The sequence below is a fragment of the Mixophyes fleayi genome, chromosome 5, assembly GCF_038048845.1.
Source record: "Mixophyes fleayi isolate aMixFle1 chromosome 5, aMixFle1.hap1, whole genome shotgun sequence".
Classification (NCBI taxonomy): domain Eukaryota; kingdom Metazoa; phylum Chordata; class Amphibia; order Anura; family Limnodynastidae; genus Mixophyes; species Mixophyes fleayi.
Window position 1 is genome coordinate 126,285,043 of NC_134406.1, and position 19,350 is coordinate 126,304,392.

General features: G+C 42.7%; 1 protein-coding gene across 3 annotated transcripts in view; it reads right to left on the minus strand.

Moving 5' to 3' along the window:
• GALNT1 (polypeptide N-acetylgalactosaminyltransferase 1) overlaps positions 1–19,350 on the minus strand; it is a 404,402-nt gene that overhangs the window by 5,005 nt on the left and 380,047 nt on the right. Inside the window, exon 12 of one of the 3 annotated variants that reach the window (XM_075212817.1) lies at positions 6–4,037. The exons of the other annotated variants lie outside the window; for them this stretch is intronic. Within the exon in view, the coding sequence (XP_075068918.1) occupies positions 4,017–4,037 (21 nt within the window). The 3' untranslated portion in view covers positions 6–4,016. Of the gene's footprint in view, positions 1–5; positions 4,038–19,350 lie in introns of those variants that run through there. 3 annotated transcript variants of the gene reach the window in all.

Consider the following 19,350-nt stretch of genomic DNA (forward strand, 5'->3'; position numbering starts at 1 on the left):
CTCCCACCCCCTACTCGACTGTCTTCGTTTCACCCGTCTCTCCCTTGTGTCTCTGTCTGTCTTCCCCTCCCCTTAGATCGTACACTCCTTTGAGCAGGGCTCTCCTACCTCCTGTTTCCATCACTTTTAACTTCGCTCTCCAGCTACTCAGCTCACCTCCTCTTAGACCTTCTGCCCTCTGACTCCTCTCGCTTCTCTCTGTTCCTCTCTGTGGCTCTTAACCTGTAATCTGCGCCCACCCTTTTGGGCTCAAGTTACCAGCCTGTTCTGACTATCCCCCATCCTCTCTTTCTAGCTGTGCTTTGAGCTCCCAGAGTTATAGTGCTTACTGTTATTTGTACTGTGCTGTTTCACCTTGTACTGTGCCATTGTTTGTCCTTGTACGGCGCTACGGATACTTTGTGGCGCCCTATAAATAAAAATTAATAATAATAATTTCATGGGTCCTTGAGGTGTACCAGGTTGCCCATCACTAGTGTACACAATGCATAATACATAAAAACTAGCTCAATATATATACTAAGCACAACCCTCTCATAAAATAGAAGTCAAGCAAAATATTATTGAGGAAATGTATTATAATCTGTACAGTTTACACACTTAAGTGATTTATAGTCTTCCGCACTACTAGCCGAGATGTTTCTGTAATTGCACCACCACAAGGTGAATTAGTCAACAGATTCATTCTGGAAAAAATCTGAAAAAATAAAGACCAAGATAAAATCTTTAGTACCCTTTTTTATCCAGTACCTTCCCTTCATGAGTCTATGCATAAAAATAAGCGCATAAAGTGTGCTTCTAACCCTGGATCCCTGGGAGCGTCAGACCAGCCTCAGCCACTGTTTCGCCCTCCATCCGTTTTACGTTGGAGGTATGGGACAAATTGAACAAAAAATATGCATTTGCCCCCTACCCCTCGCCTCTCACCCAGCTGTGGAGACACCCTCGTTTCCCACAGGGCTGCATTAAGGCTTTTGCTTACCCTTGGAGGAAAGCGGGGTTAGATCGATTCTTCCACCTAATGGGTGAGCATGCACCACGCTCCTTCACAGACCTGAGTGAGAGACATGCTCTTCCAAGCCCAGACACAATCATCTAACTTGCGGTTACCAACACCCTTTGAGAGGCATTGTATTTATAGCCCGGGTCGCCATGGCTATATATCGATCCTGTATAGATCTCTCGTGTCTTCCTCATCTCCTCCTATGCAACCGTTTGAGCAGGCATGGGAACAGGATCTTGGGGTGACCCTGGGCGAGGAGAGATGGTCGCTCATTCGTGAAAGGATTTCGAGGTCGTCCATTAATACAGCCATCCGTGAAAATACATACAAGATTTATACCAGATGGTACATGGTCCCTGAGAGACTTCATTCTATCTTCCCCCACACCTCAGATCTTTGCTGGCGTAACTGTGGAGCGGTGGGCTCTTTCTTTCATATTCGGTTGGACTGCCCTCTGGTGTCTAGATTTTGGGATGATGTAATATCACTGGTTCGACAGGTTACCTCAATCAATGTGCCTAAGAATTCACTTTCGGTGCTTCTATACCAACCTATCAAAGGCATCGGATAAGCTTGTCTGACATATATATAATGCAGCTAAGCTACAAATAGCTAGTGAGTGGAAGAAGGTCTCACAACCTTCTAGAGAGGGTGTTATGAAGAGAACTTGGCACACTTCATCCATGGAATATGTGACTAGTCTTCTCCATGACACAGTTCCTACGTTCCACAAAGTGTGGGATCCTTGGTATAGCTTTAACAACAGCTCTATGCCAGGCCTCTTATAAGCTTTAGATGCTCTCGCCCCCTTCTTTCTCCAATCTTTGTGACTCTACTTCCCCTACTCTCTTTTTGCTCCTTCTGTTCGCCTCTCTCCTTTTTTTACTGTCATCTTGGCATGATGGGTTCTCAGACAGGGACACACACCCAACTTGGACTATCCATCCCCCTTCCCTCCAACAAAAAATAAAACATTCCGGCAGTTTGCTCTATTCGCATGATATCTACAACGGTACAGGATTTACCTTTGGAATTTGGAAAATTCCTTACTCCAACAATCACCCTGTAGATCTTTAACTCTCCGTTCCTACTTGGAAAGTACCTTGTTGTGAAAACTATATTTATATGTTTTCTGTTGTTTTTCTGCTTTTTTTATTTTTCTTATCTGAGTTTTTACATTTTGTATTCCTGGTACTTGGTTAATGTTTTTGACATGTACTGTTGTGCTTTATATCCATCTGCTGTTATAAATAAAAAGTTATAAAAAATAAATAAATAAGCGCGTAAGGATAAAAGCAACATTTCTGATCCAATAAAAAGCTGTCAAATACTGCTCAACAAGTAAGAAAAAATGCATGGGATGTGAACCTCTGGCAACAATTTCATTCTGGAAGCAGTCATAGCACTGACAACTCAAGGAAAAGAGGGTCAAGTAATTGATAAACTAGAAATTGTTTCCACTTTGTTCTTGACAAATGTATTTAATGCAGAAATAACAAATCACAAATTATATATTTGTTTTCCAACAGCAGCTTTATTAGCAGTCTAGTTTTCTTTCATGAACATTCAGAACATTAGCCAGGGGATGTAAACAATGTGTACTCTTTTTTTCATTACTGAAAATCAGAGATGCTCACTGACCCCCGTGTTTTGGTTTTAGATCTGGATTACCGCCATGTTTTGGTTTTGCCAAACCGCCATTGCGTGTTTTGGTTTTGTTTTGCTATTTGTTAACAAAATTACATTTGTTCAGCCTAAAATAACATAATTTAGGTATTATTTTGTACCTACATTATTATTAACCTCACTAACACTAATTTCCATTCAATTTTGCCCACCTCCTAGGTCACAATATGATTTTCATACACTTTCAAAGAGAAATTGCTGCAGTTTTTGCCAGTGATAAGAAAAAGGCCATTGTCATGCCTGGGCATAAGACCAAAACTCCACCACTTGTGTGGAATTATTTTTACAAAAATCCTGACAACAGTTGTCTAGCCATTTGTAGTGTTTTTAAAGCCACACTCAGTAGAGGTAGGGACCTTAACCCTCTGGGATCCTCATCCATGTTACATCATTTTCCAGCGAGCTCTTGGAAAGCTGTTGGGGAAATCAGAAACTTAGGTTAAAAAAAACAACAAGCAGTCCAGTATCATCTGCCTCCCTTCTCTCATCTACATCCCAGCACCTGCAATCTATCCCCCCTCCCAACAACTTCATCATCAATATCCCCATAACCAATAATTTACAGTTAAACAATCCTTTGCAAGAGGAAGCAAGTATGAAATCTGTCACCCATACGCAAAGCGGATCACAGACGCCTTAAGGACTATGCTAGTATTAGATCTGCGTCCAATGTCCATTATTAATGCAGCTGTTTTTAGACAGTTACTTGAGGTCTTCTGTCCCTATTACCAAATTCCATGACGACCCCATTTCAGTCGAAAAGCTACTCCTTACCTCTACCAGAAAGTTCTTAAAAATGTAATCATTGGCCTACAAAATGACATTCTACCCACTGTACACTTAACCACAGATATGTGGTCAAGCGGAACTGGGCAAGGTATATATTATATGACTGTGACAGGCCACTGGGTTGGTCATTCGCCTTCACCAGCAGGGACAGCAGCAGCATGTACCCAAGTAGGTCACATTTTTCAGAAGTAGGCTACTTTGTGTATCAGCAGCTTCACTAAGAGGCATACAGCTGACAATCTGTTCCAAAAACTAAGAGATGTCATTTAAAGATGGCTAATCCTGCTTGGACTCTCCTGAGGATATGTCATTTCTGATGACGACGCCAATATTGTTCAAGCATTACAGCGGGGTTGAATTCCATCACATTTCCTGTTTTGCACACACAATCAACTTGGTGTTACAGAACTTTTAAAAAATGACATGCAGGGGATGCTGTTTGTGTCCGTAAAAATTTAGGGGCAATTTCAGTTTTCGGCAACAGCATGTAGGAGAATGCAGCAGCTGCAAGACGACTAGTATTTGAGGGGAATGTACTTTAGTCCAGCGAAGTAGTCACCTGTGAAGAGAGTGCAGACACGGTTAGCTTGAGTCAAGTGATTGCCTTAATAATACATTTTCACAAGGAGCTACAAAAATTTAACGTGTGACATAAAACAAAGTAAATGTGCTAACTATATTTTAATTGTGGACGAAATACTTAATTTGCTTTGCAAGGATCCAAGACCTATCGACATCTTGTTGAGACGTCTTCTCCTTCAGTTTCTCAGGCAACTGCTTGTTGTACAAAAAATTGCTTTCCCAAGACACCCAGTGGTGATGCAGATGATTCCGCACAACATTTACATATTTGCTCTGCTGTAAAAGAATTGGCCAAAAATCGTGACAGCTCTGCCCTAAAATGAACTACTAATTCCATTTTGAAGGACATTATCGGCAATTACATCATAGTACACAGATTTCTATGATGGTGGGAAGAATTAGTATTGTTTGAGGAAGATTAGCACTGAACCCTGCCACCTCTCCTGTTTCTGAGTGAGCTATGGTACAATAAAATGTAACTGCAGATTTTACACAAAGAGTGTCAGCCCTATTATTTCTATTTCAGCTATTACAATTCGCAATGGAGCTCTTCTCTTTGGGTGTTACCAATATAACACAGTAGAATTTGCCTGCAAATTCTACAGACAAGCCTGCTTGTCTTCCTCTTCATCAATGACTCTTAGCAATTGAGCACTCGACTTTGGGTGTATATTACACCCAAACCGTATTAGTGCAAATTAAGAAAAATACAGTTTAATCCCTGCTAGGCCCTCCACCATTCTTTGCATGTTAATAGTAGGCTTGGTTGCAGTTATGGGCAAGGTCACAAATTTTTTTGTCAAATCCTTCAAACCAGCCCAGATGTCAAAGTGTTATGGTGTGCCATCTGCGTCATCTCTGCTTGTGTTTGGAAAGTGCAAATTGTTGCCAGAACCTCACGTGCCAGAACTGCTGCCACAGGTGCCACACTGATGCCTCTGGTGCAGGACATACACAATCAACCGCATCCTCATCAGCGTCCTCGTCGGCTACCCAAAACTTCCCCTCATCCTCTTCTAATTCCAAAGTGTCATCCTCACTTGGTGTATCACCGGCTACACTCGGGCTGTTCAGGCACACATCAGCAGAACTGCTGAAAGGCCCCTTCTTTATGGGTACACTAACAGAATGCGCACGATTAGACATACCACTGTTGGATGGACTCTCCACAGGGATTGGTGTCATTTCTGATTCAGAGCAAACATTATCCTCTAATGCCTTACTGTTATCTTGCAGCTCGGCTTTGACTCGTAACAGTAGTTGTGCACCACTTGTAGGCTCTGTAACATTTTTGGATCTGCCACTAATAGAGAAAGGTGAAGGCCCCATTCTCTCTTTGCCACTGCTTGTGTAGAATGGCATGTTGGCAATTTTTTTTTTTATCGACAACTTTTCCTCAGTTACACTTCTTTTTCGCTGCAAAACGGTAAATATTTTTGGGTGTGTGTTTTTTTGACCGATTTCAAAAGACTGTGTAGTTTGACATCGCCTTTCCCAGATGACGTACTGGGAACACTACCATCAGAACTGGTGACAGAACCTGGTTGGTGATTCTGCTCATATGTGGACTGCTTAGAATCCATTATGAATGCTAAATATTATTTTTTTAGACTGCTGACAAACAGGACTTTAGTTTTGACAGCCAGAAATATTAATGCAAAAGAATAGGGGACACCCCAAAAGCACTTGGAGTGCTAAATATTTTTTTTTTTAGACTGCTGACAATTAGGACTTTAGTTTTGACAGCCAGAAATATCAATGCAAAAGAATGGGGGACACCCCAAAAGCACTTGGAGTGCCAGAAACTGCACAAAAAAACATCCTCTATCCTCCTCTTACTGCTGTAACAACTGGTATTAAGATTACAATGGTGTGGCATACAAACAATAATGTGTCCAATTACTGCTCTGTCCCTGCGCTGATATAACCAGTGTGACCTAACCCTGCTTTCTCCCTCTGTCAAATGGCGATGGATTGCTGTGGAGGCTGGTATTTATGCTTTTCAAATCTCGCGAGAACCGAGCTCAGAAATACAAATATGTCACGATGATGTTTTGCCTCGATTTCGAATCCAAATGGGCGGGAGAGTACCGAGCGTGCTCGGCTCGGTACTGGGATAGGCTAAATTCGGATGAATTGGGATCTCGGGGAACGGAGCCCGCCCATCTCTACTGAAAATACATCTCAGATCAAAACTAGGAAATCATTAGGATCATGTCCAATGATTTTTGTAAAACTGGGTTTTTTTTGCATCAGATAAAACTACATCATAGAAAAATATGAAAAATCAATAACTATTAAAATAGTAATGTCACGTCTTTTCTCACCTATTAAAGTAATTCTATCGTTTTAAAATAAGCATTGCCCAATCAATTGTATGTGTTTCCAAAGCACATGGTGGTTTATTTTAGCAGATGTAAATAATAAACAATTCAATACATTATTATATTGTGATAAAGTACAGTACAGCACAGCCAATACCAAAAGTTACATACATACATACCGCTGCGCTTCCATGGGTCCCAATGGAACAGTGCATCTGTTAGATAACTGTGGTCAGAGTTGACTGAGAGCCAAAGGAAGCGCAGCTATATTATATACAGTACAGTGTTACACTTGAACAATAGAGATGACGTAGATTGTTTCTATAGGTTCAGGCACAGGGTGGCTTCAGGGTAAACAGTTCATAGGCTGATTCAGTCTAAGGAATCCAAAGGAGGGGGTCGTCTCTCCAGGGGGTCTGCTCCTTTCATAGCCAGCATCATACAAAGGATTATTCCCTAATATCAATAACTAAAGTATGCAATGTGCGATCTCTTCGCCGACTGCACCGGACAGCTGCTGATGATTAGGGGATCAATATGATATCAGGCATGACACCTTTCCTATAACCTAAACCTTTAATAACACTACAATGTACATATAATCACTATATATATATATATATATATATATATATATATATATAGACTAATAATAAACCAAATACTATCTGCTCCTGAATTACAGTGTAAAAGAACCAATATGAAATTATATAAATAACTAAATGTTGTAATGCGAGTGTGTGCGTGCGTATTTTACCGTGCGAACGCACCACGCCATGTAACACGTGGCATACGGATCGCATTTGCATGGCTAAACAATATTAAACCAATATACTTTTGTTCATCCAATTATATGACTTCAACAGTCCACCCTTTGATAGTATAATAAACTAACACCTTAAAGATGTTATATGCAGGATCTCAGTACCACGTTTAATACAAATACGTAATACAAATCCCCCTTGGTGTATGACCACGCTGTTTGTAGATCTAAACAAGTTATCGTAAGAGAGAGTCTCAATCCTCTAAACAATTTCTTCTTTTACTATAAACCATACACTTCTGGAGCTTGGAGATAACCTTTTGTATTCCCTTCAAGGGTGCCATAAAACACTTAATACATTATTTGGAAAGGTACAAGGTACAGTAGAACATGTATCAGCTATACAGAATTCTCTACTACAGTTCTTCAAGTTTAACAGGTTCTTCTGTCCAACGCATGTCTTTAAGCTCAGAATACATTTAAACACTTCATGTTCATCAATAGCATCATCCTATGTCTATTAATAATGTCATATACAATCTCCTTCAGCCTGCGTTAATATACACACTTCTAATAATGTCATCCCTTCTTTTAATCAACACTTGTGGGCGGGCTATTGTCTGTTCGTTCTTCCCAGTCTCCCAATACTCAGATTTAACAGGGATTGGCTTGCAAAGCATTGGGAGACTTCAGACTAAGAGACCTAGGTGTCCTACTTTTTCCCTTAGTGACCTCCCGCCTATAGTTCGGGTACCTCAAGAATATTTAGTGTAAAGAGAACTAATCCTACTTGATATAATCACTGAGGCACATGTGAGCACGCCCAGCACTTTGTTTGGTCTAAAACCTTACCCTCCCAAGAATGATAATCATTCTCAAGGATGCCTGCTCAAGTCCGAATATTACTGGACTGGCATCGCTGGGTGTATCTCTTTTCTAACCATGGAGTCGCCGTACTTACGGACGTAATGCTACTCAGACAATAGCCCCCCGCACTTTCTCCAAGCTCCAAGGTTTCTAAATTTTCCTTTACCCCTGAATTGAATAGAGTAATTGGCTGGACTGATTATGCTACTAACTTCTTCCTCCCCAATACCTCCTTATCATTACCTGAACCAGTCTCTGTCACCTGCTAATAATCAAAAGAATTAACCGCCCTGAGAAGAGAATGAAATGAGAGAACACAAAACAGGAAAAACTACAACTTCATGCTGGACAACAGTCTTAGCCTTTGGCTCAGGTGCTACTAACTGCATTTCAGGCCTTCCAGTTACAAACTCATGAGTGCCCTTGGACCCTTCTCTGAGTGTTGGCCCCTCTGCAGTGGGTGGAATGGGCACCAGTGTGTCTCTGCTACCCTTGAAGCCGTGATGCTGGTAGCCTACACCTGGTACCTGTCTTGTCAAATAACCTAAGCTTAAGAAATATCTGCTCCACAACTTACTCTCCCGATCCAACATCCTGACAGTTAGTGTGACCTTTCAGGAAACAGTGTTTTGGACGTTCTTGGTTGCTGTCTCACTATTTACCTTCTCTCAAGATCTAACCTAGCCTCCCAGTTACAATCTCATCTCACGAGGGGTCAAGAACATTTCAAAAACTGACAGGTTAGGAGCCTGCCCAGGAGTGATCTTTTGGTAGCGGGAAAGGACTAGTGGCCGAAGCTATCAGTCACTTCAACCAAGTTCCAACTCTTATTCTATTCAATTCGTTCTACCGAGTACCACTACTTTATGTTCACACTGGTTTATGGTTAATTGAAAGTATGTGATTTGTTACCACTACTCATACAATATACCTCTATTATCAATAACATGAATACCCCTATCATCTATTATAACTCTAGGACTATCACATTGAATAACAACAGCTTTGAGTATGATACAGTAATACATTAGACACATTTCAATACACCTCTACCCAGACATGTTTCATTGGTACACCAGTGTATACTTGAGGATCCTGCATGGTGGTAATTGGATGACGTGTATTTGTTTTACCTGGAGGAAAACCCATCAGCAGGAGGGATATGGGATGGCTCTATTGGTCTACCTTGTCCATCTCTCCAGAGTCCACCAGACTCCTCACCACATCTCTTCACCTTCCAGACAGTTTATCCCTCAGATAACACAAATCTTCCTATATTAACCAATATGTGTTTGCGTGCATGTGTGTGTGTGTGTGTTCACATTTTAAAACTTAAAACAATACAACAAAAAACAAAACAAAACATAGATTTTTTAACTGTCACATAAAACCCTGCTGTCTATTTGACAGCTATGTTCGCCCTGGTGTGACAGCCATGTATGGTCGTGTGTGTAAGTGTGGGCTTTACTAGCAGCTACTTCAGTTGGTAACTGTGTCACTGTATAAAGTCCTCTATGTAGTGTCCTAATCATGTGCTGGTATTGCTATAAAACGATTTCTCAGTCACCTCAACATTGCCCCCTAGACTAGAAAAATGCTGAAGACCAATGTATATCAATCGATTTTCCCTCTGCCAACTCACATGTCATTCTCAGTACCTCACATTCAGCTACTTGACTAAGTGGGAAAGGCAAAGGGGTCTATTTGTATAACACTTCCTTCAAATATAACAGTATCCAGTACATGCCTGTCTAGCAGTGAAAAAAATATAAAACATGAAAATTCTACATTTTCTAGGGTTACACATTATGTCGTATCTTGTAGTAAAAATCCTACTCCAATGTTCTATACAGAGATGCATATCTGTATGCCTAACCTCTAGCATTCTTCTGTCCTCCCCACCCTTTGTGCATCCATATAAAGGCACATTTTTGTACAGGAGGCACGAACCAAACCAAAAAAAACCAAAAAAAACAAAACAGATATGCAATCTATAAAACATGAATAGTATTTCCACAACAGAACCTTTCTGCTTAAAATCAGCAGTTTCTATACACATGAAAACAAAACCCCTCACTGTTTCTGTAACTCATGTCAATCTAGTGTGTGTATCTCTGAATTTGTCTTATGTAAAAACATAAAATATGTTTTAGCCCTATTGTTGAGACTGTGTCTGATTTTATCTCTACCAGAGCAGAGAGAGAGAGAGAGAGAGATACTAGCGTTTGTGTAAAGAATGAGAAATGGGAAAGCAATAAATGATGGGAATATAAAGATTTGAATACAAACATACATGCAGAAAGGGAGATTTTTTACAACAAAATGACAGCTGGATTGGACTCTGACTCTATGGGGAAATGGCTGTATTCATTTAACTATGATCCCTCCCAAGAATGACTAGGGGGTCTTAACCGTGCAATCCAGTGTCGCCCATCATTTGTTCATTAAGAACTCGGTATCTCATTGACTACATACCTTTTCAATGGACTTTCCTAACTTATAATAGAGAAATGTAAAAATTAACTGTTGATGACTCATCTGAGATACATAAACGATATTTTGGAGCAAAGTATGTATATACTTCATTGTTGGATAATGATTCTCAGCCAAACAAATTATCATGAGACACTGCAGCCTAAAACAAAGAGTGTTCCATTTGTCTATTGTTAATTAGTCTTTCAAGAGTAATTCTTCTATTTCTCTACCTCACCCCTTTTAAACACTAGTCTATACTTCTTTTGTCTGCCTTTATCTGTGAAGAAAAGACAAGATAGTTATCTTTAAACAGCAAACAAAACAAACATTTCCATTCTTTGCCATCGGCCAGCGATTTAGGAAAACAAACATGTGACAACATAAAGCAAACAAACAAAATCAACAAAGATTATTTTTTTAATAAGTTTCTTTCTACATTTTGCACCTTAATACTTACCACAGATTAACCTTAGAGTCGGCTATATTTCTTCCCCAGAATATTAGTTGTTACAGAGTGTGCAATCAATTGTAGGGGAACCTCTGAGAGAAATGTACGCCTCCTTTGTGGATGTCTATGTGATTTCCAACCCAGGTATCCTTTCTTCTCTCTACACAGTTCTTACTCATGTGTCCCTTCTTACGGCAGTAGAAACACGTCCCTGTCATGTCTGCACACTGTTTTGCTAGGTGTCCTATTTTATTGCATTAAAAACACTTCCTCAACTCATGTTGTTTCTCTTCCTTTTTACAATCTCTTGCAAAATGGCCTTCTTCGTTACACTTAAAACACCTGATTTTTCTATGTTTCTTATTATGTGGGTTGTATGCTGGTGGTCGGGTGTGCAGACCCTGTAATGCTGGGATACCTACTATCATTACTCTATCACTTAGTGTCTCTTTCTGTTTATTAATACTTCTATCATGTTCTATAGCTGACTCCCTGAGAGCACTTACAGTGATTCCTTTCCAGTTTGGTAATGAAGTTTGCACCCTTCTTTTCAAGTTTTCCCTGAGGCCATCCATTAGAACTTTAACAGCAACCTCTCTGTAGCGTACATTATCTTTTATGTCTGGTACCCCAGTATATTTGCCCATTGCTATCAGAGCTCTGCAAAAATAGTCTGTTGCATTTTCACTATCTTTTTGCTGGATAGTAAAAATTTTACTCCAGTCCACTATCACTGGGAAATATATGGCCAACCGTGTGATTATTTGTCTAATATTGTACTGATTATCATCCTCGGTTAAGGATTCATCCTCCTCCAACATACAATCCTTAATGAACTTTTGTATATCAGTATTGAGAGGAAGAAAGGTCTTCAATAATACTCGCCAATCGTTATTAGTTGGCTCATACATATTACCATAATATCTAATAAACTTCTGACATTTGGTCAAATCTTTCCTAGGATCAGGGAAATCAGACAAAATTGAAAATGTTTCAGACCTAGTGCATGTATCATGCTTTGCTACATGTTTTAAGGGAACATCACTATTCCTGTCCGCTTTCCCATTGGGAACTGTTGTAGTGCAGACAGGATGTAAGTCTACCAAATGACTATGTTCTGAACTAGTTGCTGAAATTGCTGCTGCAGTACAATGGATGTCTCCCCCTGTGTTAACCTTTTCATTATTCTCACCACTTTCAGCTGCTGCCCCTGCTGGTGGGACCGTCCCTCTTCTTTGTCCTGAAACATTACTTTTAACATTACTTAAAACAACATACAAGTTACTAGTTACAGTTTTTACATTTTTGGTATTGGCTGTACTTCCCGCCCCGACCGAATTTTGTCGGGGGCGTGTTTGCGCTCAGTTCGCCACGCTTAGCAATGCACACTTCCGGAATGCTTGTTTCCGGAACACTTACTTCCGCTGAACACGCGTTTTTCGCTACACTCACTTCAACTGTGCGTTCGCTGCTCTGCCACGTGTTACCTTCCATTTGCCACTATTTTAAACAATGATTATGTGCATTTCTCACTTTCGTTGACTTAATCAACCGTACTTTATCTTTTACGGTATTTAGTACCTCTGCATTAAAACTCCCTATTGTTGGGAAAGGCCTATCGCAATCTTTGGTCATTTCGACCCACGTGTCACAATACACAGTTGCGTATGCACCATATTTTTCACACATGAGAAATCTCGCTGACTCAATAGGACCTTCCTTAGGCAGTACAATGGCCATCTCTAGCGTATGCTTAGCACCCATGTTGAACAATATACCTTCTACCCAGAACACAGACACACCGCAATGCTCTGTTCCTTCCGGCCAACAATACCCTTTTTTTGTGGAATACAGACACACCGCAATGCTCTGTTCTTTCCACCCAACAATTTCAACTCTGTTGCTATAATCACCACTAGAGATCTATAATGCTCGGTGAACGTATTTCCTTTAGCCCCGTTCACTCGCTTTTCTCGCACCAGGCAAGGATCCCTAATACAGAAATATCACTGTGGGCCCCAAGGGCTATCAGCTCCTCGATACCCTGGCTCAACCACAAAAATCTGCTGAGTTTATTATAACTGGTAGCACAAAGTCGATACAATCAACCAGCCTTTCCAACATAATTCCTCCTAGCTGCTTCACCAATTCGCACTAATCGGTGCGGTTAGATCGCACTGCCTACCAATACTAATTATTAGCAAACCTTGCGATCTATTGGTAGCGCTTTGCGAAAACACGGTTTTCGTATTCGGTATACCTGCCCTGTATACTGTCCTTCAGGTGGACAATCCGCCTCGTCAGACAGCAACTGAGTACAATGAATAATAACAGTGTATCTACACTATACACCTTTTCTGCGCAGAAAATTAAAAGTTCCCAACAATAGTAATAATGTCTCAGAGGCTTTCACAAGTAATTATACTATGCATATAATAACTATCAAAACGATTGCTCAACCACGTGGCAAATCTACCGGAAGTTCGCGTACGCACAGCAGGAAATACACATACGCTAAGCAATGCAATACACTTTAAAACGAAAAACGACAATAAAAATAAACATTTTTCTTTCTTGTCCCTAGATTCCAATTAGCGTTCCTTCAGTCTATGCAACAACGGACATTCGGTTTCGCAACACACAGTGAACCACAGGTCTTAAACGCATTACGTTCTTTCCTGCTTATGCGACGCGTCCGTAAATCCACCCTTTGTTGAGGAACCGAATATCGTAAGCGTTGCATACCTGCCGATAACGTAACTCACCTTCGAGCCCCCAAATTATTAAAGTAATTCTATCGTTTTAAAATAAGCATTGCCCAATCAATTGTATGTGTTTCCAAAGCACATGGTGGTTTATTTTAGCAGATGTAAATAATCAACAATTCAATACATTATTATATTGTGATAAAGTACAGTACAGCACAGCCAATACCAAAAGTTACATACATACATACCGCTGCAATCGCTGCGCTTCCATGGGTCCCAATGGAACAGTGTATCTGTTAGATAACTGTGGTCAGAGTTGACTGAGAGCCAAAGGAAGCGTAGCTATATTATATGCAGTACAGTGTTACACTTGAACAATAGAGATGACGTAGATTGTTTCTATAGGTTCAGGCACAGGGTGGCTTCAGGGTAAACAGTTCATAGGCTGATTCAGTCTAAGGAATCCAAAAGGAGGGGGTCGTCTCTCTAGGGGGTCTGCTCCTTTCATAGCCAGCATCATACAAAGGATTATTCCCTAATATCAATAACTAAAGTATGCAATGTGCGATCTCTTCGCCGACTGCACCGGACAGCTGCTGATGATTAGGGGATCAATATGATATCAGGCATGACACCTTTCCTATAACCTAAACCTTTAATAACACTACAATGTACATATAATCACTATATATATATATATATATATATATATATATATATATATAGACTAATAATAAACCAAATACTATCTGCTCCTGAATTACAGTGTAAAAGAACCAATATGAAATTATATAAATAACTAAATGTTGTAATGCGAGTGTGTGCGTGCGTATTTTACCGTGCGAACGCACCACGCCACGTAACACGTGGCGTACGGATCGCATTTGCATGGCTAAACAATATTAAACCAATATACTTTCGTTCATCCAATTATACGACTTCAACACACCATAGCCAGGTTTTAGCCAAACACTGATAATATGATAAATAACTTCCATTTAGGCACACCCTAAACTTAATGAAGAAAAGTAGTATAATCGCACAGAAAACAGCATATTAGCAATAGCAAAAAGAAGTCACACTTTATGTGAGCACTTGCTGACCTTTATCTTCATACATGTTATCAGCTCTAATACTGGCTAATTACAAATTAATCCCACACTTCAATATGGAAACTGTCAATTGCGAAAATCAGGTAATTTTGTTTCCCAAAGTAGTTATTGGTTGAAGAGACAATGAATGAATATTGGGCTACCGATTGTGAAGTGATTGCCAGATAATCCGATACTGTGTAAACCAGGTAAGCATCGATAGAAACACTCCTCACATGAAGTTCTGTAGTGGTGGTAAAATATAATAATTTGCCTTAACACCTTTATAGATAGACATACAATATATTTAGTAGAGATGCTCAGGCTCGGTTCCCCAAGAAACGAGCACACCTGAACTTCGCCAATCCGAGTACCGAGTCAAGCTGGCTCTGTACTTTCGAGCGCCCTCGAAATTAAAAACGAGGCAAAATGTCATCATTACATCATCGGATACCGCCCTCCACGGTGATCCAGCACCATTTCACAGAGGGACACAGAAAGGGTGGCATGGTTCTTGGCAGTCTAGTGCAGTTGGGCAGTGTCATAACTAGAAAAGAAAGAGGAGGGGTAGCAGTGGTCTTCAAAGTCTTCAGTGACATTCAGGAGAGCTCCATTGCTAATGGTCATTGCTGAAATAGAACTAATAGGGCTGGCAGTATTGTTCTTAATCTGCAGTCACATTGTACTAGGTTATCAAAATGGATTCACAGCAGTACACAGAAGACCAGGAGTACCAAACAGCAGTCATGATGATAGTAATCCCTCTACGTCATCTGCCTATGGTAAAGTGCAAAGTGTTTTAAAGTCAGGGAAACAAAAATGTAAAAAACACCTTTTAACTTGGTAAAGAAAAAAAGACCTGTAATCCAGGCAAAATTATCTGCAGAAAAAAAAAATTGCCAACATGAAATTCTACACACGCCGTGACAAGGAAAGAATGAGGCCTTCACCTTTGTCACAAATCGGGATCTTAGCTGCACTTACCTCATCCTCCGCTGTCATACCACGGCTACCTGGGTCCCTTCTGGTCATCTGCAGCATTCCCGTTCTCCACACCTTCATTTGTAAACAAACACATACTGTCTGTCCTGCTGCATGGGCGCGGCCATCTTGGATGCAGTCAGGTGATCATTCCAACCAACCAGATTCAGAAGCTGTGATCACATGAACTGATCAGCCAATAGTTGTTTGGGACATCCTATTTAAACCTGCTGCTGTGATCTGTTCATTGCCAGAACAACACACTTCTCTCCAGAGGATAGTTCTTGGCTCCAGTGTTCCTGACTGCATTACAAGTGCAGTAATCCTGTCTGCACTCCTAAGTGCAGTGTTCCTGACTGCATTACAAGTGCAGTGTTCCTGACTGCATTACAAGTGCAGTGTTCCTGACTGCATTACAAGTGCAGTGTTCCTGACTGCATTACAAGTGCAGTGTTCCTGACTGCATTACAAGTGCAGTGTTCCTGACTGCATTACAAGTGCAGTGTTCCTGACTGCATTACAAGTGCAGTGTTCCTGACTGCATTACAAGTGCAGTGTTCCTGACTGCATTACAAGTGCAGTGTTCCTGACTGCATTACAAGTGCAGTGTTCCTGACTGCATTACAAGTGCAGTGTTCCTGTCTACATTTCCAGACTGCTAATTCCCCTGCTATATTCTACAATCAGCACGAACATGAGCAAGAAGTTCATCCAGGCTGCTAAGTTCTGTTTCACTCCTGCTCCAGCTAGTCCCAAGGGTCCCGAATCGGATCAAGAAATTCAGACGACCGTGACAACCTTTCTCTATGAGTGCAAGTTTTGCAACTGTCACTGAGGCATCTTCTTGTAAGGTCAGTCATGACCAACCAAAACCTTGTCATTCTGATTCAAAAGGTGGTGGCCAAATACTTTTACGTTTAAAAGCCGAGCTGGAAGAAAACAGTAAGACATTAGAGGAAAATATATGTTCAGATTCAGAAATGACACAAATCCCTGAGTAGAGGCTATCCACGAGTGCTAGGTGTAAGCCTGACCTTTCTGATAGTGTACCTGTAGAGATGTGCCCGGTGCCCGTGAAGAGGGTGAAGACGTCCGCCAGCGCTGTGCCCCTGGAGGGGCTGAAGAGGTCCCTGATGGTGCCCAGCAGGAAGAAAGAAGAGGAGAAGAACTTACCCGTCCATCGATCCAGCGGTGAGTATCGTGGCTTCTTCTTTCCAGGTCCCGTCCGCGGAGGAAGGATGAGCCAATCAGGGCTCATCTTTCCCCGCTGGCCAATCAGCGGCCGGATACGCGAGCCAATCGCGGCTCGTGCCTGGCCATTTAAAAGATTGGCGCCGACGCGAGCCAATCAGCGCTCGCGCCGGCTGATGACCTCACGCTGGCGACTATATAAGTCGCCGGGTGGCGCCATTTTGCCAGAAAGAGTCCGGCGGCGGAGAGAGGACGTCGTGGGATGTCCGGAGTGGAAGAAGACAAGATGCCGGCGGAGCGGAGATCGTCGGCGGGGAGCCCTTGTAAGGGCTGAGAGCGCCCCCGCCTCCAGAGAAGGCAGAAGACCCACGCCGAACAGGAGAAGAGGCGCCGCCGGCTGGAGGGTCTGTAAGACCCGGAGAAAGAAGGCAGAAGACTGCGTGGCAAGTTGAGATTCCTGCGCAGAACAGGTAAGTAGCCTCAACGTTAAGCCACGGTCGGACACAAGGCCCGTGGGGACAGTAAATTAGGGGCACAAGGCCCAGGGACCTGGGCACTAGGCCCCTATGAGTTAGTGGGCCAGTAGGCCACAATATTGCTATAAAGGACACAAGCCCCTGTTAATAACTAGAGAGGGGGAGGCTCAAAGCCCCAAGCATACAAGGGCACAAGGCCCTTAGGTAGGCAGTGGCCTAGAGGCCATAGAAAGGCCACAGGGCCTTAGTAGGGGGCTGATAGCCCATAGTCTTCAAAGGGCACAAGGCCCTAGTAATGGGCTCAGAGCCCTGAGTTAGGGAGGGGGCTGAGGCCCATGGTGTGTAGGGCATAAGGCCTGGCTGGTGTGAGATAGAGGCGTGAGAGCCTCGTGTGCGTAGGCGCGGTCCTGTGTGAAGTGAGCACACGGAGTTAGGGGGTACAGTAGAGCGGAGGCTCCTGTGGGTGCTGTAGCAACCGGCTGGTTGGCTAGCAGCGGTGTGCTCTGGTGAGTAGCATGTAAAGTACTGTATACTGCATTTATTTTGTCTGTGCGGCGAGTATTGTTTGTATTACGGTATTTTGGGGTGTGCTACATAACTGTGTCCAGGGGCAAGACGTCAGGCCCCCATTGAAGGTAGGCTCTTGTTCCTGTGTTTTTCTGTGCTAACCCGTGCTGTGGGGACAAGTGTAGTTACCAGCGTACACATAGTCAGGGAAGAACACACATAGTTTTCCCGTCCCTTAGGTCCCTGGGGTCGCACTGGTTTCCAGAGGGGGTGACTGAGTGAGTCAGTGGCAGTACAGCACAGCTCAACGCAGTTCCAGGGGGCATCCCGTGGTTCAGGTTGAGAGTCCTAGTCCTCAGTTCCGTGCAGGTTACCTGGTGGTTCCGGAGTGGGACACGTGTTCGATACCCGGGTGCAGGCAGTCGGGCGGTTCAGTTTCGATCAGCTGTTCCGGGCGGCAGTCTGTACGCGGGTTAGCGTGCTGTTCCAGTGAGCCTCAGTCGGGCCTCGTGCAGCCGGTCCTTAGGATCCGTGGGTGACCCCATAGCAAGAAGGCAGCTTCTTGGTACGACCTGGGTGAGGGGGTTTAGTCCGTGAACACCGGCTGGTGTTCCCCGTAGTGGTAAGTGAGCAGTTCCGTTAGTGCACCACACCTAGGTAGACATAGTTGTTTGACGTAGTTGCGTTGCCGACCATTAGAACGTTGTTAAGGTCGGGTCGCTGTTGTAGTCAGTTTAGTTTTGTGGGTGCCATCTTAGTCTCACTGATAGTTAGAGAGGGAGGCTGTGTGTTCCTTGTCATCCGCAGGTGTCGGGGAGGTGCAGTAGAACCGGATCGGAAGTGGGAGTGTCCCTGTGAGTATCACGCTCGATTCCCCCTTTCGGTTAGGCCCTCACAGGCAGGTGTGCGAGGTATTTGAGGCGGGACTAGTCCTGGTCTCAAGTGCCTGTAGTCCCCCGTGCCTTGGCAAGAGCAAAGTGAGGAGGCGGCAAGTGAGCTTGGACTGACCGTGTCCTCGTTCTTTGCCGTATTCTCGGACAGCCCTTACCTGGTAGGCACGGCCGTAATCTTTGTCTCTTTCTTAGAGGGACGTGGTTGGAGATGACAAGGGTTGCGGCTGCGGATCTGCAGGGATCAAATCGCAGCTGGGATATCGGAGGCGGATTGGAGGTGACCATCGTTTACAAGGTAAGTTCTTCTAGGGTTGCGTCTGTCCTGTTCCCCGCAGGCGCTACATACCCATAAAGAAGCATGAACAGCCCAAGTGTAGCCAGTGATACACAAATTGAGGAGGTCACTTTGGAATTGCAATAGGATGAGAGGGATATTTGTGTAGCTGGCGAGGGCGCTTGAGGATGTTGATGAGGATGATGTTGTTTAAGTCCTGCACCAGTGCAAGCAGTTCTTGCACGTGATAAGGCAGTCATAGTCCACCACTTGTGTGAAATTATTTATACAC